At 40.5% G+C, this 27102-nt stretch overlaps 1 protein-coding gene across 1 annotated transcript in view; it reads left to right on the forward strand.

Moving 5' to 3' along the window:
• Window positions 1–27102, forward strand: part of ATRN (attractin) — a 204332-nt gene that overhangs the window by 63267 nt on the left and 113963 nt on the right. Inside the window, exons 7-8 of the mRNA XM_039224093.1 lie at window positions 16122–16205; window positions 20431–20544. Coding sequence (XP_039080024.1) covers window positions 16122–16205; window positions 20431–20544 — 198 coding nt within the window. The remainder of the gene's footprint in view (window positions 1–16121; window positions 16206–20430; window positions 20545–27102) is intronic.

Raw genomic sequence — 27102 nt, forward strand, 5'->3', positions numbered from 1 at the left:
AAAGGAACCTAGGGTACCTTGGAAAAAGGAAGCCAGGAAATCTATAAAATGAGCTCAGAACATCTTTTCATATCACAAAACAAGATTCTGTTCATATTGATGGTAGGATAGCTTTTCCTATGCTGACACTCCCAACTGAGAACAACTAAAAAAATTTTAAAAAGGAAAATAATTTTTAAAAATCTGTTTAAGACTTTGGAAAGTGAGCAAGGCAGACAGCAAGGACTTGAAGGATTCATATTTTAGAGAAGGAAAGCTCAGAAGAGTAAGACCACCTTTTGGTATAGCTTTTCCATTGGAACGATTGGCTGATTTGAAATGTGCATCTAAGAGTTTGAACAAAGTGGTGGCAGAGAGGCTGAGATTCTAAGTAGAGTTTTTGGTAGTTATGCCAAGTTAGGGGACAAAATTGGAGTTCAGGGCCTGCAAAGAAGGAAAGGCACTGGAAAACAACCCAGGCTTTTAGTTTGGAACTCTGAAGGATAGGCTATACTTTAAGGATTAGCTCTCACAAAGGCTGAAGCCCAGCTTTCAAATCACCACAGTTCTTGATTGGATTAAGGAGAGCTGCTCTTAGCTTTATTGCTTGCTAGAAGGAAATGTAAGTTTTCTCTAGGGAAAGATACCACCAATCATTGATTCAAGTTATCCTTATAGCTTTTGTGTATTTACGATAACATGTAATATGTATTTATATATACACCTGTATATATTTTATGTCTATAACATATTAATAAGGCTTAGTCTGGCATTAAGTTAAGAAATAACCAGACATATAGAAATAAAAGAATTGACTAAAAAAAAAAAAAACGAAGAGAGAAAACACAATTGAAGCAGACTCAGATTTCTAGTACAGGTGAGATAGTATAGACCCGTTTTTCTCTGCTAAGTCTAGCTATACATCCTGGAATTGGCACAGAGGACAACCAAAGGAGAATGCTGAAAGGTTGTAAGAAGAGGTGAGCTGCTTTGGGACCACAGGACTAGAAGAACAATCTAGCCATAGGGAATAGTGGATCCCCCTACCCAACAGAAGGCCTCCCAGACCCTATGCTTCCTGACCTTCCGACCTGCAATAGAATGCAGTCCAGGTAGACTCATTCCTTCCATGAATCTAATGGAAGTCCCCATAGGGGCCCCTGTGTGGCTCAGTTGGCTAAGCATCTAACTTCAGTTCAGGTCATGATCTTGTAGTTTGTGAGTTCGAGCCCTGCATCAGGCTCTGTGCTGACAGCTCAGAGCCTGGAGCCTGCTTCAGATTCTGTGTCTCCCCCTCTCTCTGCCTCTCCCCCCCACACTCTGTCTCTCTCAAAAATAAATAAACATTAAAAAAAATTTAATGGAAGTCCCTTTGAAGACATTAGGCAGGCTTCATATCATAACCAAGGGGGATCAATTAGGAGTCCCACTGAATATAAATGTGGAGACAAAGCACTCTTTTTCCCACCTGTCTTAAGCCTTCCCTTTTTCACGGAAAGATATCAAGGCAGGTGGGCAGAACTAGCAAGTGAGACCCAGAACAGCAATCTTTCCCGTCTGGAGAAGCATCTTTGTCCTTGAGGACTTGAGGGTCTCTTCCCCCACCCAAAGATACCAGGGTGAACACAGTGACAAAAAGAACACAGCTGCAAGTGGCCTGGTCCAGGGAAGTCTCTTTGGTTATTTGGGCCTGAGCTGCTTCTCCCCTAGCCAGAGATACAGGGGCAGGTGGGTGGAACTGGCAAGAGGGACCCACCTATAGGAAGCAGCATGTTCTGGGAAGCCTTTTTGTCTCTGTGGGTTCAAGACTTGCCTTTCCCACTCAGAGATACTGGGAAGCTGGGGCGGGGCTGGGGGAACCTAGGGCCATCACAAACCTCCCCCACCAAGAGGCATCTGGCAGCCTGGCTTGGGGAAACTCCTTTCATCCCTTCAGGCAGCACCAGCAGGGACCCTTGGGAACTCAGTGGCGCCAGATACACAGAGTGGGCCAAACTCTGAATATTAATCTGCCATTGGAATAATAGCCCAGAAAAGTGGGTAAGGTCCATATGCTAAAATTAAACAGGGTGACTACTTGCTAAAATAAAATATTTAGGGGGCGCCTGGGTGGCTTAGTCAGTTAAGCGTCCGACTTTCGCTTAGGTCATGATCTCGCGGTTCGTGGGTTCGAGCCCCGCGTCGGGCTCTGTGCTGACTGCCAGCTCAGAGCCTGGAGCCTGTTTCAGTCTGTGACTCCCTCTCTCTCTGACCCTCTCCTGCTCACGCTGTCTCTCTCTCTCTCCTAGAAATAAATAAAACATTAAAAAAAAATTAAAAAAAAATAAAATAAAATATTTAGTAAGGCCCTATGTTAGTGAATTCTAACATAATAGACAAAATATTCAAGATACAATAGAAATTTGCTTGACATGCCAATAACAAAGTAAATTGCAACTTGAATCAGAAAAGACAACAGACACCCACCCAAGATGAATCAGATATTGGCATTTTCTCACAAGAATTTTAAAGCAGCTGTCATAAAAATGCTTCAAAATCAATGGAAACTTATTTTGCAAAAAAAGTACAAACTCTCAGCAAAGAACTAAATAAAATTAATTAGAATCAAATTACAAGTGAAATTAGAACCAAATGGGAATTTTAGAATTGAAAACCACAGTAATAGCACCCCCCAACTTATTGTGTGGGTTCAATTAGTAGAATGACAGTGACAGAGGATAGAATTAGTGAACCTGAGAACTGAACAATAGAGTTCTTCCAGTCTAAACAACAAAGAGAAAACGTATTTGAAAAAAAATGATTTGTGGGGCAAGATCTAACACTTGTATAATTGGAGTCCCAGAAGGAAATGAGCGTGGGGCTGAGAGTATTTGAAAGAAATTACAGCTGAAAACTTACCAAATTTGGCAAAAGAAACCTCTAGGTGTAAGAAGCTGTAAACCCCATATAAGAGAAACTCAAATCCACACCAAGAAGCATCATAATCAAACTCTTGAAATCTAAAGGTGTGAGATAGATACAAGGTTAATATACAGAAGTCCATTGCTTTCCTATGTACCAGCAATGAAGAATTTTAATTTGAAATTAAAAACAATACCATTTACATTAACACCACCAAAAGTAAAATACTTAGGCATAGGTCTAGCAAAATATGTATAAGATCTATATGAGGAAAACTACACACTCTGCTGAACAAAATCTAAGTACATGGAGATATATTCCTTGCTCATGGATGGGAAGACTCACTGTTGTCAAGATATCAGTTTTTTCCTTCATCCCAACTTGATCTATAAGTTCAGTGTAATCTCAAGCAAAATCCCAGTGAATTATTTTGTGGATATTGGCAAGCTGATTCTAACGTTTACAAGGAGAAACAAAAGACCCAGAGTAGTCAGCACAATATTGAAAGAGAAGAACAGACTTGGAGGATCAACACTACCTGACTTCACAACTTACTGTAGAGCTGCACTGATCAAGACAGTGTCATATTAGTGAAAAAATAGACAAAGAGATCAGTGGAACAGTATAGAACGCCTAGAAACCTAAGGGCAAAGAAAGGTTTCTTGAAAGCAGCCAGAGAGAAATGATGAGGAGCGCCTGTTCAGATAGCAGTAGATGTCTCATCTGAACCATGGTAACCAGTGGAAGCAGCACATTATTTCTTAGGTGTTAAAATAAAATAACTGTCATTTGTGAATTCTGTATTCAGCAGAACTGTCCCTCAGGAATTAAAGGGAAATAAAAACATTTTCAGATGACGGAAAATAAAAAAGAATTTGTTGCTAGCAGATCTAGCATTGAAGATTGGCTAAATGAAATTCTTGAAACAGAAAAGAAATGATAAAAGAGTAAATCTTGGAGCATCAAGAAAAAAGAAGGAACAATGGAGAGAGCAGAAATACAGGTTCATACAGTAATAGACTCTCCTTTTTCTCATGAGTTTTAGCAATTATATTTGGTGACTGAATAAAAACTATAAAGTCATCTGATACTAAATATGATGATATTTAAAATGGTGAGGAGAAGGGACCTAAATGGAAGTGAGGTTGCCATACTCCACTAAAAGTGGTAGAACATTATACCAGTAGATTGTTATAAGTCACATATGTTTATTCTGGTACCAGGAGTAACCACTAAGAAAACTGTACACGAATAATAGAGTGGCCGACTTAAGTATTAACATTTCCGTAATTACTATAAATGTAATAATTACCTAAAATGTAAATGCAGATTGGATGAAAAAATGTGACTCAACTATATGCTGCTTATAGGAAAGTCACTTCAAATTCAATAGCATATGTAGGTAGAAGGTAAAAGAATGGAAAAAGTATTCCATGCAAGCACACACACACACACACACACACACACACACACACAAATGAGTGTAAAATAAAAATCTGAATAGGACTGATTTATCAACATCAGTATTCTAGTTATGATATTTTACTGTTGTTTTGAAAAATGTTACCATTTGGGGAACTTGGTCAAAATATACAAGGAATCACTCTATTATTTCTTTTTTTTTTTTTAATTTTTAATGTTTTATTTATTTCTGAGAGAGAGACAGCATGAGCTGAGCAGGGAAGGGGTAGAGAGAGAGGGAGACACAGAATCTGAAACCAGCTCCAGGCTCTGAGCTGTCAGCAAAGAGCCCGACGCGGGGCTGGAACCCACGAACTGTGAAATCATGACCTGAGCTGAAGTCGGACACTTAACCGACTGAGCCACCCAGACACCCCAAATTTAAATTATTAAAAAAAAAAAAAGTTCAAGGGGGCAAGAAGACAGGACAGCTAACTGCAGTGTTGGATTCTGAATTGGATCTTAGAACAGAAGAACAACACTGTTGGAGACACGCAGAAGTCAGCAGTTAGAATGATTAGAAACAGACTTTTAAATAATTGATAGATAGCTCTAAGAATCTAACTGACATCACCAATTTCAGCAAAGAATTAGAAAATAATAAAAAAAGAATGAACAGGGTGCCTGGCTGGCTGGCTCAGTTGGTTAAGCATCTGACCCTCGATTTCTGCTCAGGTCATGAGCTCATGGTTGTAAGCCCTGCTTCAGGTGTAGAGCCAGCTTAGAATTCTCCGTCTTGTCTCCCCCAGTCAATGTTCTTGCCCTGTGCACGAGTGCTTTCTCTCTTCCTCTCCCTCACTCCCTCCCTCTCTCACTCTGTCTCAAAAAAAAAAAAAAAAAAAAAGGAAACAGAAACTGAAGATACAGTAACTGATTTTAGGAATGTAGATACAGATGAAGAGAGAATCAGTGAGCTGTATGTTGGGAAACATACCTGGACAGAAGCACAGAGAGGCAAAGGGATAAAAATACGCTGTCATTTGTGAGCTTGCTTGTGCTGTGCTCCTTCTCTCTTTCTCAGGCATACACACAGTGGGTTTTCTGTGAATCATTTGAGAATAAGATATATCTTTCTCATGGCCCCTGGCCCTTTAAATTAAAGTACCTCAGGGGCACCTGGGTGGCTCAGTCAGTTGAGCATCTGACTCTTGGTTTCAGCTCAGGTCATAATCTTACAGTTTGTAAGTTCTAGCCCCATGTCCAGCTCTGTGCTGACAGTGTGGAACCTGCTTGGGATTCTCTCCCCTCACCCCCTATGCCCCTCTCCTGTGCGTGCATGCTCAAAAATAAACTTGAGAAAAAATTTTAAGTGGTGTGTATTTTCTAAGAATAGTGATAGTTTTAAGCGACTTAAGTGTTAAAAGTACCATTTTTCACCTTCAGTAAATTTAATACTGATATAATACCTTTAATCTATTGTTTGTACTGTATTTTATCAATGGACCTAATAATGTCCTTTATATTATTTGCTTCCCTCACCTCCAGTACCAGATCCAGTCTAGGGTCTAGGGTTGGGTATTGCATCAAATTTTTATGTCTCTTTAGCCTACTTGAATCTAGAACTTGGGTCAGCAAATCTTTTCCACAAAGGACCAAATAGTAAATATTTTCTGCTTTGTCTCTGTATACTCACTTCTGCTCTTGTGACATGAACATTCACAATAAGCAAAAGGGCATGGCTGTGTTCCAATAACATTTATTTACATGAACAACCAGGAAGGATATGGCCTAAGGACTATAGTTTGCTGACTCCTGATCTAGAACATTTCTACTGCCTCTCTTCCTTATTTATTTATTTATTTTTAATAATATGGACATTCTTTCATGAATACATCTTCCCTCTTTTAATCTATTCCCTATTTTGCCTTTGTTTCATGTTTCCTCATGGTTAGATTCAAGTTATGCATCCTTGGTCAGAATACTGCATAGATGAGGAGCTATCCCTTCTTTTTCTTTTTTTTTTTTTTTATATTTTTATTTATTTCTAGGAGAGAGAGAGAGACAGCGTGAGCAGGAGAGGGTCAGAGAGAGAGGGAGACACAGACCGAAACAGGCTCCAGGCCCTGAGCTGGCAGTCAGCACAGAGCCCGACGCGGGGCTCGAACCCACGAACCGCGAGATCATGACCTGAGCCAAAGTCGGACGCTCAACCGACTAAGCCACCCAGGCGCCCCAGGAGCTATCCCTTCTCAGGATATCACACTTGGAGGCAGATGACGCCTGTCTCTCCCTTATTTTTATAATAATTTTGTTCTCCTGTTTGAGGTATTGTCTGTTGTTTTTTTTTTCCATTCTCTAATCACTGTTTTATTTCCTTCTTGCAACCAATAAGCAGTATGTGGGGAAACACTTTAAAGCCATGCATATATCCTACTCCTTGTTAGGTTTTCCTCCTGCTTTCTTTAACATCCATTGTTGTTAAAAAATATTTTAATACTCTTCTCTCTGATTAACAGAACAAAGATTTTAAAATACTTCTCCTGGGTCACCTAGGTGGCTCAGTCGGTTGAGTGTCCGACTTTGGCTCAGGTCATGATCTTGCGGTTCATGCGTTTGAGCCCCAAGTTGGGCTCTGTGCTGACAGCTCAGAGCCTGGAGCCTACTTCGGATTCTGTGTCTCCCTCTCTGTCTGACCTTTCCCTGCTCACGCTCTGTCTCTCTCTCTCTCTTTCTCAAAAATAAATAAAAACATTAAAAAAATTAAAACACTTTTAATTGCCATATAGAGAATACTAACCGTATAGTTACTGTGCTCTTCAAAATATTCATGAATTAAAAAGGAAGTCACTCTGGGAATATGAAATTTTGAACTGAATAGTAATGAAAGTATTATATGTCAGAAGATGGGATACAACTAAATGCAATGCTGAGAATGAAAGTTGGGGCTTTTAATGCATACATTAAAAAAGAAAGATTGAAAATCAGTGATTTGTTTTCAACCAAGAATATATAACTGCAAAATACATTCACAGTCATTAGAGTAGAAAAGACAAAATTGAGGCGTGCCTGGTTGGCTCAGTCAGTGGAGCATGTGACTCTTGATCTCAGGGTTGTGAGTTTGAGCCCAAGTTTATTGTAGAAATTACTTAAAAAAAAAATCTGAAAAAAAAAAAGACAAAATTGATAAGCTGCTGGAGAGATTGATAAAGAGGAAAAGAGAAATTACTGATATCAGTAATGATAGGACATCACTATAGATCCTAGATACATTGGAAAAATCATAGGAGGATTCCGTAGTAAATTTATTCTGATAAATTTGAAGAATTTAGATGAAATGGCAAATTCTAATAAAACTAACTTGCGTAAAAGAAAACTTCAGGCTCAGATGGCTTTATCAGTGAATATTTCCAAACTTTTTACACAACTAGCATCAGTCTTACACAGACTCTTCTACTGCATAAGAAAATGGGTAAAATTCTTGTTTTTATAGAGCCAGCATAATTCTGTTATAACCTGACAAAGGAAAAGCAGGTCAGTCTAGCTTACCAACATATAAAAAATTTTAAACAAAGTATTTGCAAACTGTATGCAGCAAAATATCAAAAGGATCATGACCAAGTTGGGTTTATTTGACAAATTCAAGGTCAATTTAATATTTGAAAATCAATATCATTCACAGCATTAATAGAATAGGGGAGAAGAGGCAAATGATCATTAGATGCAGGGTTTGGTTTTGTTTTTTTTTTTTTTAACGTTTATTTATTTTTGAGAGACAGATGCAGCATGAGCAGGGGAGGGGCAGAGGGAGAGGGAGACACAGACTCCAAAGCAGGCTCCAGGCTCGGAGCTGTCAGCACAGAGCCCAACGCGGGCTCGAACTCCGGAACTGCGAGATTATGACCTGAGCCGAAGTCGGCCGCTTAACTGACTGAGCCACCCAGTGGTTGTAATAGCCACCCTATTTTTTCTTTGAAAAAATAGAACTCAGTACTCACTAATGTTAAAAATCCTTAGTAAAGTAGAAATGCAAAGGTACTTCCTTAATCTGGTATTAAGGAAGGGTTTTGCAAAGAACTTAGTGTAAATATCACACTGGTGAAATACTGAAAGCTTTCCCCTGAGATTGAGAACAAGACACGGATACTTACCATCACCAATTTTTTCCCTATCATAATGGGGATCTTAACTAATTGTAATAAGGCTAGAAAAATAATAAAGTCATAAATATTGGAAGGGAAAAATGAAATAGTCTATTTTTTAACAGCAGATATGCTTGCATTATTCATAGTTTTTGCCTGGGATAATCAGGAGAATGGTGTTAACCATATCACAGAAATGAAAATTTCATTGTCAAAAAAATATAGAAGTGGTATTTAAAGTTTTGGGGCAGTATGAGATCAGTATGACTCCCATGAGAGAAGCAGATTGAGGTTGGAGCCTTGGGGCATTCCTACAGCTAGAGATTGAGACAGCAGGTGGATATCGCGGAGGGGATTGAGAAGTTGTCAGTGAATTAAGAGTGCAGGGTTTTGGAAACCAAGTGAAGACAGTGTTTTAAGAAAGAGGGAGGTTGGGGCGCCTGGGTGGCTTAGTCGGTTAGGCGTCCGACTTTCGCTTAGGTCATGATCTCGCGGTTCGTGGGTTCGAGCCCCGCGTCGGGCTCTGTGCTGACTGCCAGCTCAGAGCCTGGAGCCTGTTTCGGTCTGTGACTCCCTCTCTCTCTGACCCTCCCCTGCTCACGCTGTCTCTCTCTCTCCTAGAAATAAATAAAATATTAAAAAAAAAAAAGAAAGAAAGAGGGAGGCATCAGCTCTTTCAAATGCTTATATACCTTGAAAGGATTTGGCGGTAGGCGGTGGGGGTGGGGAAGTGGCTGGGGAGGTTAGGGTTAAACCAACTAGAATGTGTTAAGAAATTAGTAGGTGAGAATGTTGTCAGTGAGAGTAGATAATCCTCAAGAATTTTGCTGTAAAAGTGAGCAAAGAAGTGGCAGCAGCGTGAGAGGAACGTGAAATAAAAGGAGGGTTTTTTTTTTTTTAAGTTTATTTTTGAGAGAGTAGGAGAGCACACATGCATGAGTGGGGCGGGACAAGGGGTTGGGACAGAGGATCCAAAGTGGGCTCTGCACTGACAGCAGAGAGCCCAGTGTGAGGCTTGAACTCACAAACCGTAAGATCGTGAGATCTTGACCCGAGCCAAAGGCAGATGCTCACTCAACTGACTGAGCCACCCAGGTGCCTCAAGGGAGTTTGTTTTTTAGGAAGGGAATCCAACAACTCATTTCCTGCTGATCCAGTAGAGAGAAGTGTGGGGTAGGGGTTGGAATTAGGTTGTTCTGCTGGTGCTCTGATTGAGTAGAATTTGAGGATTCTGGACCCAGGTAGAAGGTTTAACCTTAGATGGATTTAGCTGGTTTATCCATTATAACTGGAGGAAAGGAAGGCAAAGTACATGCACTTAGTAATTGGAAGAAAATATTTTTCTTCTCCTAATTTATTTCTTCTGTCAGTGTTCACTTAACGCCATTAGGATGCCAGGCACATTTCTAGGCACTGGAATCAGGGAATAGAACAGACAAAAATCTTTACGTCATGAAGTTTACATTCCACTGGGGGAAAGCAGACATGAAACGAGTTAGTAAAGCAATTCATTGATCATCCGCTGAAATTGAAGAGGAGGAGGAAGGTTTGGGAAGTTGAAAGAAAGTAAGGTATGAAATGAATTGACCAGGAAAATGGAAGGATTGTTCTGCAGTGCTGAGAATCTGTTTAGTTGTGTGTTTATAAATGTGAGGTAAGGGGCGCCTGGGTAGCTCAATCGGTTACATGTCTGACTTTGCCTCAGGTCATGATCTCAGGGTTCGTGAGCTCGAGCCCCACATCGGGCTCAGCCTGGAGCCCGCTTTGGATTCTGTATGAAATGCACCCTTATGTCATGTACTACTAAGAAAAGAAAACGCTTCCTTTAAACTGTGACATGCCATTGATTTTACAGTGCATCCTGATTTCCGGTCCATTAGGAAAAAAGTGTTCATCTCAGAATTGGTGAAATTAGTAGTTGGGATGGTTTTACTTGAAAGCAACAGAGATTTCAAACTTAAATGGACTTTAGCTATGAAGAGAAGCCAAGGGGGGGTATGAGGAACATGGCAGCCTACATGAGATTTGTTTCCTTGGCTCTCCCAACTGCAAGCGCCCTGCTTTTCGTGAGCCAGCTTGCTGTGGGGACCTACAGGAAACTTACAGGATCTAGGATCTGTTGTGATCCTTGCAGACAGACAGAACTGGTGTGTAACGGGGCTAGTATAGCCAGGGGCATGGACAATATAGCAGCAGATCCTGGACAGCGGGATGCTGCACTCATGGAGTATAGTAGGTCAATATATTGCTGAGGGGGTGGGCAGAATCTTTCCTGTGCTTGAGGCCAGGCCAGTGTTGCGAGACCTGGGAGCAGAGAAGATGCGTACTTTGATGGGATGGCAGTGTAAGATGGTACACCCACTTGGAAACATTCTGGCAGTTTCTTTAAATTTAGGTATATATCTATAATTTGATCCAGCGATTTTACTTTTGTGTATTTATCCAAGAGGAATGTCCACACATGCCCACACAAAGGCTTGTACACAGTATTCTTAGCATCTTTATTCATAAGATCCTCTAACTACATAATCCAAACATCCGTCAACAGGAGAATGAATAAACAGGTTGTGATATATTCATGCAGTAGAATACTACTCAGCAATAGGAAGGACAAACTACGGAGACACGACACTGAGAAAACATTTTGCTGACCAAAAGAAACGAGGCACAAGAGTGTCTCTGTATGACTTTATTAAATTAGGTTGTATAAAACTGGTCTATAGTGATAGAAATAAGATCAGTGTTAGAGATTACCTGCAAAGTGGTGTGAAGGAACTTTTAGGGTTAACAAGACGTGTTTTATGTGCTGTTTGGGAGGGTTCCACACGTGTGTATGGTACCTTTAAGGTTCCATTTATTGTATATGAATTACTCCTCACTAAGATTGATTCAGATTTTTGGTTGGAAGAAATCAAATCACTATAGCAGTCATATGTCATACTGTATGTGAATAGATTATGACAGTAAAACTGTCAGGTTAAGAAACAAAACCTAACCATGTCCTGTTTAGGAGAAAGAAACTTCTGAAAATTTGGTAAGGAAGTATGAAAAATAAAGAGTTAGATAAAGAGCTATGGCCTAGGAAAATGACCAAAAAAATCAGTAATTATAATAATAGACAAGGTGGAATGTGAACATCAAACTATAATAATAGGTTATTATCATGATAAAAGAGACAATTTTTGAAGATCTAATAGTTATGGAGTTTATATGGCTCAATGGCTAAATACATAAAGCAAAAATAATGTGGCAAATGTGTCATGGTATGGGATTTCGATAAGATCTTGTAGGTAACAGTTAAGAATATAAAGAAGTTGAACAGTACATTCAATAAACTGAATTACACGTATATAGTAGTTTACATTTCCTATAATAGACTATCTTTGTTTTTTGTTTTTTTTTCTTTTTTAATGTCCAAGGAACTTTGGTCAGAGTTTATCAGATGTCCAACATACCTGACCACAAAGAAAATCTTAACAGGTGAGATTACTGCAGAAATCACCCTCAACGTGTTCTTGAATTGGAAACTTGGTAGAAGCATCAAGTTAATTCTTTTTAAAAATTTTTTTTAATGTTTATTTTTTGAGAAAGAGACAGATTGTGAGTGAGGGAAGGGCAGACAGAGAGGGGGACACAGAATCCGAAGCAGGCTCCAGGCTCTGCGTCGTCAGCACAGAGCCTGATGCGGGGTTCGAACTCAACCAACTGTGAGATCATGACCTGAGCCAAAGTTTGATGCTTAATTGACTGAATCACCCAGGCACCTCGAATTAGTTCTTTATATTTCTGGTTTTGTATTGTTGAAAAGTCTTTATGTTTTAATCCGATGCCTTTGTGTGACTGCTAGTGAAGTGAGCATAAGCAATACTGGTGTCTATAGCGGGATCGCCAACGAGAATATAAAACTTGACCTGAAAGTATAGTTGATATACCTGGTATATCGAGTATAGTTTTATATACCCTATCAAATCTCTCTAAATTTTCAGTAACCCCTTGTTAGCCATTCACTAGAACATAGGGAATTTTAAGTTAAAAGAATTTATCTATTTATTTATTACAAATGTGACTTCATTTTGTTTATTTATTTTTAATGTTTGTTTATTTTTGAGAGAGAGCAAGACAGAGTGAAAGCAGGGGAGGGGCAGAGACAGAGGGAGCCACAGAATCTGAAGCAGGCTCCAGGCTCCGAGCTGTCAGCATAGAGCCCAAAGCAGAGCTCGAACTCACAAACTGAAATCATGACTTGAGCCAAGATCAAGAGTTGGACACTTAACTGACTGAGCCACCCAGCTGCCCTTCAAGTTAAAAATTTAAAAGAAATAAGAGTACCTAGTACAGAGGGGACGTGGAAAATAGCATATTCACATGTATTGCTGATCCAAATGTGAGTTGTTACAGCCTTTTTGAAAATAATTTGGCAGCTTGTTTAACAATTAAAATTCATATTCCTTTGGCCCAGTAATCCTCCTCCTAAGACTCTATTTTTAGAAATTAAAGCACAAGTAAGGCCATATGTATAGGGATATTTATTGCAGCAATGTGCATAATGCCAACTGACTGAAAACAAAATGAATGTTAGTAGGAGAAAGGCAGGGGGGAAAAAGCCTCTACAGGTTCAAATATTATGCTTCAGGAAAAAGTGAGTTAGACTAATAGCTGTTTACTTGGAGAGATTCTCACAAAGTTTTGTTGAGTGAGAAAAGGAAGATGCAAAAAAGTATGTATAATAATTAATTTGTGTAGCCCAAAATTAAGAGAACTGTGCATATATCATGGGCTCATGCATATGAAGAAAAATAGTGAAGAATGCTTACTAGGTGGTTAAATGTTTATCTTACTGTGGGGGGTGGGGAGGGGGTATACTTGGGGAGAGAAGTTACAAAAGGAGAATTGTCTTTTAGTTGACAGAAAGCCTGTCTGTGATCATAACTATGCATTATCTGTAAAATTATGTAAATGCTAGATTTAAAAATACTAAGTAGATATTTAGAATAAAAAATGACGTATTTCTTTTCTAAAAGTGATGCTGATTTGCAAATACCTGAGCATGTCTATATGAAGTCCATAGAAACCCTTAGCAGAACAAGCATAGTAGAAAGCCAGAAAACATTTTGAACTAGAAGGGCCTAAAGTATGTCCACACACATAGACAATAAACCAGTAACCTGTGGGAGTGGTCTCTGTCGTTGGTTGGTGTTCATGGACCTTTGCGTTCCTTTGGTTGGTCATCCTTGGTACTGGCTTCCTGTTCAACCTCATAGCATAATGGCTGCATTGCTGAGATGGAGTTTGGGGCACAAATTGGTTATAATAGTGTGAGAGGAGGGTGCAGAGAGCAGAACTGTGCAAAGGAAGAAGTTTAACTTCAGTGTAGGCCTGACAAAGGCGGGGCTCAGGAGCAAGAACGGGTCAGAGTTGTTTCCTGTTGGATTGAAATGCTTCCTACACTCTGTGGTATGGACTGCCCTGGGCAGGGTGTGACCTGGGGCAAGGCGGCTCCAGAAGGAACTGACAGCTGGATGTTGCCTGTTAACCAAGCTGTAAGTCCTTCCCCAAAAGGGAGGTTATGTGGCAAATCTCCCTGTCTACTGCTCACTTTCTTAAGGAGAAAATACTTCCTGGAAGGCCTCCATCAAGACTTCCCCTGACATTTAAGTATTTGATTACACGCTGTGATGGAAACTAGTAATGACCCTTCATCTCCTTTTTTTCCACTTCTCTAATAAAGGGAATCCTGATTTTTCACTGAGTACATGGTCATTTGGAATAGTGGCTACATTTCTCAGCCTCCCTCTACATTTTAGATATGTCATTAAGTTTTGGCTGATGACGTATAAGTTGAATTGCCTTGTTTGGCTTAGAAGGAGGGGATGTGTGCTCTCTTTTCTTTCCTCCTTCCTGCTGGGTAGAATGTGGAAATAAAAGCTAGAGTTTGAGCAGCCATCTTGGATTATGAGGTAGAAGCCACATGTTGAGGATTACAAAGCAACTAGATAGAAGAACATTAGGTCCCTGATAATTATGGAAATCCCTTATATTTTCTGTGTTTCTTACCTATGGACTTTATTATGTTGGTTAAGCTATTACTACTTCTGTTTTTCTGTCAGTTATGTTAGGACCTAATCTTAACTGATACACATTTCTAATCCGTTATTGTCAGGGAGCACAGGAAACCATGATTAGTTTAGTCTAATCTTTTTGGGGTTAGAATGGATGTTGGGAGTAAGCCATGGAGATATCAATATCCAGGTAAGTACAGCAGAGGGAGAGGAGGACAAAAAGCCAAGAAGGATTTGCAGGTGATGATAATTATGATGGACCATGGAATCTTAAGTAAGTGGGAAAGTCAAATGCATGTGTGATGGGTGATGAGCATGAAGTGATAGTTCAGTGGATTGGAGGTCCTCATGGGGCTGATGACACACCGGGAAGGGAGAACTGGGCTAAATGAACTTGAGAGAAAAGAGATGGTGGCCAGAGTATAGGATGCTTAAAATGTAGATATTGGTGCTCATGCTGTTACAGGTAGTAGCAGGGCCCAGGGGAGTGGGTGACTCATATGGGGTGGGGAAAAAAAAAAGACTGTTAATGATGAAGTTAAGAATTGGAAAACCTGGGTTCTGATGAGAACATCTTGGATGCTGATGTAGTTGAATGAACTAGATGCTAATATCAGTGGGCGAGAAGGTGTAACTGGAATGTCGGTAGATAAGTCAGAAAGTAAGGGAGGCAGATCCAGAGGAGAGCATCTGTCTCAAAGAGCTCACATTGGTGGTGGAAAACGGACGAAAGATGATCTGGAAACAGCAATGTGGAAGGAAATAGCATCCTTCTTAAATTTTAAAAAGTTCTATGTAGGAAAAGATACCAGACACAAAATATAAAGAAAAAAGTAAACTGAGAAAATGTATTTATAGTACATTTTACATGCAGATGGGAGCTCTTTAATATAAAAAGAGCTCCTAAACATTAATTTGAAGAAGACAACGTGGTAGCAAAGTGGGCAAAGAATATGGAATTTTAAGTTACAGAGGAGGAAATACAGATGACCAAAGCATATGAAAAGATATTGAGGCATCAAGGTTAGTATCAGCCAAAACATTAATGAGATATCAGGATATGCCTATCATATTGTCAAGACCTAAAAATATCAATAAACTTCAAACTTGGCACGAGTGTGGGAAGACAGGCTCTGATGGCCACTGCCCATGGGATGTGGCAGATTGCCTTCAGAAGCAGCAGCCAAATGGCCGTGATGGGTCCCTTGTGTATTGTGGCTTGATGTGCTTGCCCAACACAATTATGCTTTGCACAGTGTTATTGTATTAAGTATACTTCAGTTGTAACTATAACTGTGTGATCTTTTTAAAAACCAGCTTATATTTATAAGTAAGTTCCTGTAGCCATTTTCATGGTAGCCATTTTCAAGGTATGATTTTCCTGTCTCAGGAAGCTTTAGATATGCTTTTGTTTATTCCTGTTGGTTTTAATGTATTTGTACCCCCCTTTCTTAAGTTTATGGCAAGGAGTTTTTTCATCTAGGTTAGTATAATCTGACTATAACAATCCAGTCATTTTCTCCTGGTTATACTGTGCATGAACGTACCCACTATGTTTAACTTGCATTATTTGAGAATTAAAGAAATTAATATGTGAAACTTTGATGGACTTAGATTGTTTTGTTTGTTTTTTGCATTACAGACTAACTGGATCTTCTGGGTTTGTAACAGATGGACCTGGAAATTACAAATATAAAACGAAGTGCACATGGCTCATTGAAGGACAGTAAGTAGTAATGACTGGTTAAAAAAATTTTTTTAAGAGCTCAGTGTGGCATTACTTTGATTTATAAGTAAAATTAACAACCTCTAGCAAAAAGTACCTAAAATATTTTTATTTGAAAACTTTCCATCTGACAAATTAATTTGATTTTATTAATCTTTATTGTGAATTTGAAAACAATTTTGTGTTGATTTAAAGCTGTGAATGAATTGTACACCCCAGAAGTTTGTATATTTTTAATTATAATGCTTAGAACTGTTGAATATTTTGAACGGTTTGCTTACAATATTAGAAGATTACAATATTATATCATTTTTTCTAAGTATCTATTTTTATTGTGGGCAGGAAAATAAAAATAACTTCTTCTCTCCATGGCAAATCTTTAAAGCAGTGTTTCTCAAACTTTTTGGTCTCGGGACCCCTTTACACTCTTAAATTTTGAAAATTCCAAATAACTTTTGTTTGTATGGGTTTTATCTGTGTTCATTATATTATAAATTAAAACTAAGGAAATTCCTTATTAACTCATTTAAAAGCAATAACAAACCTACTACATGTTAGCACAAAATGGCATATTTTTATGAAAAAGGAAACCCTATATTTAAAAAAAGATCAGTGAGAAGAATGGTGCCGTGTTACATTTTTTAAAAATCTCTTCGGGGCGCCTGGGTGGCTCAGTCGGTTGAGAATTTGACTTCAGCTCAGGTCATGATCTCATGTTTCTTGGGTTTGAGCCCTGCGCCAGGCTCTGTGCTGACAGCTCAGAGCCTGGAGCCTGTCTTCGGATTCTGTCTCCCTCTCTCTTTGACCCTCCCCTGCTCACGCTCTCTCTCTCTCTCTCTCTGTCTCTCAGAAATAAATTAAAAACATTAAAAAAAAATCTCTTCTATGTCTGACCCAATTGAAGATAGCTAGATTATCATATTTTCTCCTGCGTTCACTTTGTTAGAATGTGTTATTGTGGTTCAAGTATGTGAAGAAAATTAGACTTCACTTGAATGTATAGTAGGAAAAGGAAGGCTATCTTAATAACATTTTCAAATAATTTTGGATGGTCTTTGATACTGCATCAAAGCTTGACAAGTGCTAATTTCTTTCTTTTTTTAAATGTTTATTATTTTTGGGAGAGAGAGAGACAGCAAGCAGAGAGGGGCAGAGAGAGGGAGACACAGAATCAGAAGCAGGCTCCAGGCTCTGGCTGGAAGCCCAGAGCCTGACGCGGGTCTCGAACTCACAGATTGTGAGATCATGACCTGAGCTGAAGTTGGCTGCTTAACCATTTGAGCCACCTAAGTGCCCTGACAAGTGCTAATTTCTTATACGTAAATTGCAATGTGGAATCTAAACCATTATAAGTGAACTTTTGGAATTTAAATTAAAATCTTTGGGGTTTTCTTATACTTTTGAATGGATCTTTAAGCCTTGCATGATTTTGTAACAGGATATATGAGTTATTTAGAAAGTAATGGTTCACTGAACTGCTCAGATCTTCCAAATTTTGACATATTTCATGATACAATATGAAAAAAAATCACATTGGTTAATGTCACCATTTAACCTCATTAGAAAAATTTAAGCATTGGGAAGTTTTATATGTGTGGCAGAGACAAATTTTCCAAAACTAATTATTGCTTGAAAGCCTGTATTTTATCTTCGGCAACAAATACTGCCACTTGTTTTCTTTGAAGTGACAGACCTGCTTTGTTCATTTTTTTTTAAACTTTTTTTTTAATATTTTTATTTATTTCTAGGAGAGAGAGAGAGAGAGACAGCGTGAGCAGGGGAGGGTAAGAGAGAGAGGGAGATACAGACTCTGAAATAGGCTCCAGGCTCTGAGCTGGCAGAGAGCTCTCAGCACAGAGCCCGATGCGGGGTTGAACCCATGAACCGCGAGATCATGACCTAAGCGAAAGTCGGACGCTTAACCGACTAAGCCACCCAGGCGCCCCTGCTTTGTTCATTTTTAAGGAAGTATCTACCAGATATCCAAGTCTGAGTAACCATAGTTTTTTAGTTGTCCTTTCAAGTAAAAATGATAAGTAAGTAGTGCTCAAGAAAAAAGTGACAGGTTCAGCTCAGCACTCAAACAACTGCAAAAGCGATTTTCCTGGAGCCTGCAGTACTTTGTTAGACAGAAGTGCTTTATGTACACTTCCCAGCTTGTCAGGCAGAATATTAAAAAGATGGGTACTCATGGGCCACGATTTGATAAAATTAATAGTTTTTACCGCTTACTAAAGATATCCTTAAATGAAACTCCTTTTTCCTTTGTGAATGTGTAATGTTGAAGAATAACGGTGATTACTGGTACGATTTGGTGCTTCTGCCCTGCTCTATTCTCAAGTACCAGCAGTTTCACTCACCACAGCTCTTGCACCATTAGTAAATGCCAACGTGCTAAGAAAGGCACAAGGTATGTTAGGGTTATTGTGAATATAGATTTGATCTCATAGACCACCTGAAAGGGCCCCAGGACCCCGGCATGGTGAGGAGGACCCCACTTTGAGAATCGCTGCTTTAAGGAGTTGTTTGCTCTTGCTCTTTCTATCAGTTTATTCCTGACCCCCTCCTCCAGCATTCCTCCAAGTGTGCTCTTGGTGGTGGTTCCTCCTCAGCCTAAGCAAAAAAACTTTAATTCCTTCCTTTCCTTATCCCCACATTCAGCCTGCCAGTAAGTTCTGTCTGTTCTCCCTCTAGAATGTGTTCCCGGTCCATCTACGATCTCCCTTCCATCTTTGTCTCTACAGTTGTTGTAAGATGCCAGCCATCCTCTGTTTTGTGGGCCACTGTGATGGCCTCGAAATTGGCCTCCTGGTTTTTGCTGGTGCCCCTTGCCCACCTCTCGCTTGTCGTCTCCTATGGTTTCCTCTATTTGCTCTGTTTCAGATACGTTGATTTTCTTCACATTGCCTGGACACATCAACCCCTTTCTCACTAAGACTTTAGGACTGTGCCGTTCCCTCCGCCCGAACATTGTTCCCCAGCTTTTCTCACATGGCTTATCTCTTGTCGTTCTCCTCTCTTCCAAAGCTTTCTGGGGTACCTCCCCACCACCTGTTGTGTACATCACATTCCTTTCATTTCTTCACAGTAGTCATCATCAGCTGAGTTGACTTGTTTAAGTACTTATTTAATTGTTTGCTGAGAGATGTTAGGTAGACACGTGTGGGGTAGACAGAAGGCCTAGACTGGAGACATATAATTAGGCATCACCAGGGTATAAGTGGTGCTGATTTTACCGAGCTTTTTGAATGGAGCGCTTGGGTGGAAGCCAGGTTTGAGAGCAAAGTGGGTGAGTGGGATGTGAGGAAACAGAAAGCAAAGTCTTGTGTGCAGTTTCACTCTCTTTAGAGGAGAAAAGAGGGGTAGGTTGGGTAATAGCTGCAAGGAGAGTTGAGATTTGAAGTTTTTATGTTTTGTGTTTTTTTGTAAAATGTGTGAGACTTAAGGAGATTTAAATACAGATGTGGGAAGTTCCAGATGAGAGGGAGATGTGAAATGTTTAAGAGAGAGAAGGAGGAGTAGACAAGTGTATCTGTTTTGGGAAATGGGGAGTTGAGAGATTTTTGTCAGAGTGCTGAGCTTAAGCAGGGAGGTGGGACCGAATGGTTTGAAATAGTAATTGGGAGTTAGTAGCAATTGTGGGGAAGGAGGGAGAGAGAATTAGTAGTAGGACTGCTGGCAGAATTAAAGTGCCAATTTGAAGTTGGTGAGCTGTGACCAGTCCTGGAACCAGCCTACCCAGCGTGGTGACTACCTCTGGCACAACTTAGTTTTCTTTGCATTTAATCTGAGTCGGAGGAGATCACTGGTTTCCTCTAGACCAGGGCTTTGCCAGGTAGTTCCAGGAAAAGGCAGGAGGGTAGGTAAGTTTAAAGAACTGGCAGTTGTGTGCGTGAAATGATGTAGTGTGGAATCTGAATAGGGAAGGAAGTGCAGAAAAGAACAGCTAAAGGGTTGGTTCACAGGCTGTTAAAGAATAGCCACTGTATGGGCTCTAGGGCCCGAAGAGGCATAGACATGTCTGCTCGTTTGCCATCGTATGATGAGGGGTCTCTCGCACATAGCAAGTACAAAAAACATCTTTGACAAATGAAGAAATGTTGTTTATGTACTATTAATTTCTTCTCTCCTTGTAAATTTGTCTTTAAAAATCTATCTCTGTTTTTGTCTCAAATGTTTGATAGTTATGCCGATTATTATAAATTCCTTTTTTTGTTCTTTTCAGGCCAAATAGAATAATGAGGCTTCGTTTTAATCATTTTGCTACAGAATGTAGTTGGGACCATTTATACGTTTATGATGGAGACTCCATTTATGCGCCACTAGTTGCTGCCTTTAGGTAAGCTCTGACATACAAGTACCAGTTAATCATTATCTGATTTCTGATATCAAACTTATCTCTTAGATTGCGAACTTTTATTGCTCATCACTTTATTATCACTTACCACCTTTATATCATGGCGAGAGTGCTAGTTCTGGAGTCCTCTGTCACTTGTGTACGAGGCCTGACTTGGTTTCCTATAGATACTGGGTAAGTTTCTGGGCAGAGTCCTGGACCTCTCATTTCAGTTTTTTGGTCTATAAAATTGTAGTAGTATCGAGTTTACCTGCTTCTTGTGGTGGTGGTCAAGTTTTCATTTAAAAAATGTTTTGTGAGTAATATATTGGATATCGTTTCTGTAAAAAATTTAAATCAGGAACCACATTCACTGTGACCATTGTGTTCCTCATTGCACAGGCCTTTGGGAGTTATTTGTTGAATTCAGATAAAGTTTGTGTGTGGGGGGCGTGGGGGTGTGTATTTATGTACATGCATTGATATGGGTGAAGGAAACTTTTTGGAAAAACACACAGAAAATGAACAGCAGTTACCTGTGGAAAATGAGGAAAATACCAATTATGTATCGTGATTTTTTAAATAAGTATATACTCTACTAGTAGTTAAACACGTGACACTAAATGTATGGGGTATTCTGAATTGTTTTGGCATTTTAGTTTTTATTAACAATAAGTAGCTGTGTTGTTTATTATATTTTTGACTGCATGGGAGTTCAAAACCATTCTGTTTTTCTTCCTTTTACTTGATAGATGATTTATGAACTATATTTTTAAAAACTGCGCATCCCTTAGAGAGCCATAGCCGTCAGTTTTTCATCTGCAGCTGACTTTCTGGATTTCTTTCTCTCAGACATTTTATTTCCCTGACTTCAAAAAGAAATCAGTTCAAGTATTTTTTGTATCCCTCACTTGGGGCTGGTCTAGTTGATGGTTCCTGTCAGTGAGGAGGTAACCGAGTAAACAGTACACAGGAAGCCAGACGGCTCAGGAGATCAGGGGACTAATGTGCCCTTGTATTCTCCACTCCCTTTGGCTTAGAATTCTTTCCAGCATATCTTTAAACTGAGAACCGAGGTTATTTTCTGGGCTTCAGAGGTCCACTATGGAGCCGGAGAGCAGGGTAGATAGGTCATGCTAAGCTAAGTAAAATGTCATTGTCCAAGTGTGGGGAGCACTTACCTTTATGCCAGAATTTGAAGAATACCTGAGGTTATAGCAAGGCACCCCAAACTTCAACACAAGCGTGGAAACTGTATGTATTATGTGTTACCATGATAGTACTTGGGGTTCACTTGATACTGAGTTCATGAATCAAAATTCATGGGGTCCCTGTTATGTGCCAGGCGCTGTGCGTCAGCTTGCCAGTGGCCCTTGGGGGAGTGTCAGCCACGCAGCTGTGCGTAACCCCATGGTTCCCCTGGGTTGTGTATCTGTTGTGCCAACACGTGAAGCAACAAGAGCAACAAAACAAGCAGGAGGCTATAATTTTTCTAGTCAGCGACTTCTTTTTAAATTTTTATTTATCTTTTTTTTGAGAGCGAGAGAGAGAGCGCACACGCAAGCGAACGTGAGCAGAGGAGAGAGAGAGAAAGAGAAAGATGGGGACAGAGAGAAAGAAAGAAAATCTTAAGCAGGCTCCATGCTGAGCATAGAGCTTGACACGGGGCTCGATCTCATGACCCTGGGATCATGACCTAAGCCGAAATCAGGAGCAGATGCTCAACCTCGTGAGCCACCCGGGCATCCCTAAGTCAGTGACTTCTGAGAGAGGCCAAAGTATATGCACAGATTAAGAGGAGGATTTTTATGTTTCTCTAACAAAGCTGGTTGATTGATGATATACATTAATTTGTTGGTTATTTTAAAATTTAAACTGACAACACAGTGTGCATTTTCTAAGATGTTAGTGAAAAAGAATGTTTAAAAATCAAAATTTACCTGAAACACAAAACCCCTAAAAGCACCGATTTGCAGAACACCTTGAAAACGACTGCTGAAGCTGCCGTCACAAGGTGGGGGCTGAGGGGTGCTGCTGGGCGGGGGGAGCTCTGAAGAGAGGGTTCAAGCCGGTGGTGATGTGCAGGCAGCCCAGAGTGGTGAGCACCTGCTGGCAGACAGCTCAGCTAGTAAGAAAAGAACCACACGGGATTCAGAAGCTGGGGACTGTTTATCCCGGTTCTGCCCCAGCCTCTGTACGAACCCAAACAGGTTGTGTAAGTGCTCTAGTCCTCGGCTCCTGCTCAAAGTGCTGGTGTTGGACCGTGTTCCCTCTGAGTATGTTGCAAACTACAAAGGTTAATTTGATTCTGAACTGGTCGATCCTATTTATCTTCTACATATTGAATTTCTGAATAAAATTTGTTTATCAGAAAAAAATGTGGTTATCAGACAGAGCTCCATTAGCAGACAAATCTGAGAACCGCTGGAGCCAGGCTCTTGCAGCTGTACCACATCTTGATTTTGTGGTGCGTTCAGTTCAGCAAACGTGTAAACGTAGCACCTTTGTGGAGCAGCTCTTCTGCTGGGATCTGTTGGTAGGAGATGCAGAGGTGGTAGCGGTGATGGGACAGAGAGAATAGTTTTCCCTTCTGAGAACATTCTTCAACAGAACATTATTCCTTTTAGAGGTTTTTTTTTGGGGGGGGAGAATGACATATTGATAAAGCAGTTGTTTAGACCGTGATGAAGGGCTGTTAGAGGAGCCTTGTGAAAGTCCTATGATGTTGTGGTCAGACACAGTGCACAGAGTAGTCAAAGGCAGGCCCCCCTTAGGTTCTCAGGCCTTCCTTTATCAGGTGGAAGTATAGACCCTGGCTAGCCCGCCACTGGGCTCTGACCCCCTCCCCCCGACTTTAAAAATCTGGCTTACCTTCCACATCTCCCAGCCCTTTGAGGAGCATCTAGTTTTGCAAGGAGATGTAGGATTGCTAGTAAACTTGGATAGTATAGTTGGTGAAGTCAGGGTGTGTCCCAGGTGTGTTCACAGAGCCCATGGCTGCCTGGCACTGTTATAATCAATATCTTTGAAGAGCAATTTTCAAAAATCGTTCTAAACAATGGTACTCTGTGTTTAAAATACAAGATTATATAGAACCCCAGGGCAGGTAGTTCTTGATTTGCTCAAGCTGAAAAACACCTGCCACCTGAGCTGTGCCCATGTGTATTTATCTACCTGGGGGCAGGAGGTGGGGGGCGGTGGGAGGCAGCACGGGGTGACAGTTGAATGGCATGCCTGCAGCATCACTTTCTCACCCACGCACTTTCCATTGCTTTGCATCCTGGGTTGAGGCTGCATTTGTATTCATTTAGCCTGTAAAAGTTTATTTTTGTCATAAACCAGTTGTTTTATTTTCACACTGGGAGAAAGTAGCACATTCCAAAGCTGTCATAATGTCGGGTTTTCAAAGTATAAAGAAGCAAATGCCCGAGTCTCTGACAGTGGGGAAGCTGACCCCCTTTCTCCAGCATCATGGTCATCTAGTATAGACTGCCCTCACACCCCTTCTGTGATTCTGTTCTTTCTCCCTCTGCCCTTTCTACCATTCGTCCTGCACACTTAAATGTCCCCACCATATAAATAATAAATATCGTTAGCTGTCACTTACTGAACACCTACTAATGTGAGGCAATGTGTAAGCACTTCACGTGCTGTAATAGTTTGATTCTTATTGTATCACTTCGGGTGGATAGGATTTCTCTCCGTGTGCATTTGAGGACACTGAGGTTCCTAGATGTCCATGGCATGCCCAGTGTGATGTGGAGTGAGGATTGACGTTCCCTCTGGTCCTGAAGCTCATGCTAGGATAAGAGTGCGGGGTCTTCCACGTGTGACTGAAGCCCCAAGTCATTTGGGCCAGTATTTCTTATGGGAAGATTGCTTTCAGCATATCTGTTTCTAAGTGGTCCTCTTATAAGTACTTCCCCATTTAGCATTTCAAGGGATTCTGGTACATAAAACTGACGAAAGCCAATGTCACCTTTTCCAAGATGCCTTCCCTAGCTGCCCTTTTAAAAGTAGCACTTTTTTTTTCTAAAATTTTTTAAATGTTTTCTTTATTTCTGAGAGAGAGAGAGAGACAGTGTGAACAGGGGAGGGTCAGGGAAGGAGGGAGATACAGAATCTGAAACAGGTTCCAGTCTCTGAGCTGGCAGTCAGCACAGAGCCCAACGCGGGGCTCAAACCCACGAACCGTGAGATCATGACCTGAGCCGAAGTCGGACGCTCACCCGACTGAGCCACCCAGGCGCCCTTCACCTTTTTTAAAAAAATCTTTATTTATTTTCAAGAGAGAGAGAGAGAGGGAGAGCGAGCGAGCCGGGGAGGAACACAGAGAGAGGAAGACACAGAATCCGAAGCAGGCTCCAGGCTCTGAGCTGTTAGCACAGAGCCCAAAGCAGGGCTTGAACCCATGAACCGTGAGTTTATGATTTGAACCGATGTCAGACGCTTAACTGACTGAGGCACCCAGGCTTCTGCCCCCCCACCATTTTAAAGTGTATTTCTTTATCTTGAGAGAGAGAAAGAGAGAGCCCGTGCATGCATGCGTGAGCAAAGAAGGGGCAGAGAGAGAGGGAAAGAGAAAATCCCAACCAGGCTCTGCACTGCCAGCATGGAGCCCAATGTGGATGGGGTTCAGACCCACCATGAGATCGTGACCAAAATCGAGAGTTGGATGCTTAACCAACTGAACCACCCAAGGTGCCCCTTTTTTTTGAGAAAGAGAGAGAGAGAGAGAGACGGAACAGGAAGAGCAGAGCGAGAGAGAGAGAATCTTAAGCAGGTTCCATGCCCAGAGCCGGCCTTGAAACCAGGACCCTGGGATCATGAGTTGAGCTGAAATCAAGAGCTGGACACTGAACTGACTGAGCCACCCAGGCGTCCCTGCACCTTTTGTTCTTTCACTGTTTTTTTCTTTTCATAGCATTTATCTCTGCTTGGTGTTACATATACACACCTGTATGTGGGGGTGGGGGATGTTTCTGGGATTATTTGTTGTTTCTCTAATGTGAACTCCATGAGAGCAAGGACTTCTTCACTGTTGTGTTCTGGTACCCAGAGCAGCGTCTCAGGTGCAGTATCAATAAATATGTGTTAGTTGAATACACAGTGCAAATTGCTTCACTGTTTTATAAACCCCGGAGTACCTTTAAAGTACCTTTAAAGACCTAATTCAGTCATTATCGAATGAAAATACTGGCCCCTCTTCCTAATTTTCCACTTCTTTATTCTTCCATTTCATTTTTTTTGTATGCACTTACCTAAATATGTCTAAACGTACACATACTCTAGGCCCATTGTTTTGCAGCTATTTTTTTTCCCTACTTATCGGAATGCCTTGAGGAGCTCCTTGTTAGTTCTGCAGACCTACAGATATGGAATGGTTCATTGATCTGACTCTCTGCAGATGAGCATTTAGGCGGTTTTCTTCTTCTTAAAAAAAAAATTTCTTTTGAATTAGGTCATCACTATACTCCATATGGGGCTTGAACTCATGATCAGTAGTAACATGCTCTACTTGACTGAATCAGCCAGGCGCCCCCTAGGTGGTTTTCAATGTATTGCCATTCTGAATAGTGCTGTAGTGAGAATGGTTGTACGTTCGTCTTTGTGTACACGAGCAAGTGCTAGTTCTACAAAGAACTCAGAATTGCTGGGTCACAGTGGATGACCATCTATGATTGTCATAGGCCCTGAGGGAGTAGTTTGCATGGTATGTGCTTTGTGAGAGCAAGGAGGCCAGTGCAGCTTGGGTAGAGTGAGTGAAGGGAAGAGAGTAGTAATGAGATGTTTGTTCATTGTGCGGGGTTGTGTGTCTGAAGCAGACTGCATAGGGCCTGGTAAGGATTAAGGTTTTCCCTGAATGAGGTGCTGGTGGTGGTGATAGTGAATTGATAATTGGGCAAAAGATGTGAGCATATGGAGAAATGCAGAAGGTAAGTAAACATAGGAAGAATGATTAACCTCAGGAATATGAAAGAAACTCAAAACCATAGTATAAAAAAATCACTTTCCACTTATCAGATTAGCAAGGCTAAAATAGGCCTGGTACTTCTTTCTCTTGGCAGGTGAGGTAGGACAGACCTTTTCATTCTTGATTGAGGAGATTTCAAATTGGTATATGGCTTCTGGAAAGCATATGGATTAAGAGCCTTAAAGCCATCGTTTAGACCCTTTGACTTGATAAATTTTTTTGACTTGGTAATTTTTAACACTCTCCAGACACACAGCAAATACTATTGTGTGCTGGAATCCAAATGAGAGAGGAAATGCTTATGCTGTATTACTTGTAAAATAGAATATAAGCTGTGATAAGGGGATCAGTTAGGCAAAGAAAGTACATCAGAATACTAATAGTTTTCAGATTGTGGGTGTTTAGCAAGTTTATTTATATTTTTACTTTTCATACTTTTCAGTAGTATATATTTGGCATTCATCAACTCAGAAAGTTTGTTAGTTTCTGTGATTTTGAAGGTTTACTCAGTCTTTCAAAGAACCATTATAAACAGTTTTGCATACATAAAAAAGAATAGGGCCATTGATTTCAAATCTCATTAGAAA

The sequence above is a fragment of the Hyaena hyaena genome, unplaced genomic scaffold (genome assembly GCF_003009895.1).
Source record: "Hyaena hyaena isolate Hyena2069 unplaced genomic scaffold, ASM300989v1 scaffold_16, whole genome shotgun sequence".
Lineage (NCBI taxonomy): Eukaryota > Metazoa > Chordata > Mammalia > Carnivora > Hyaenidae > Hyaena > Hyaena hyaena.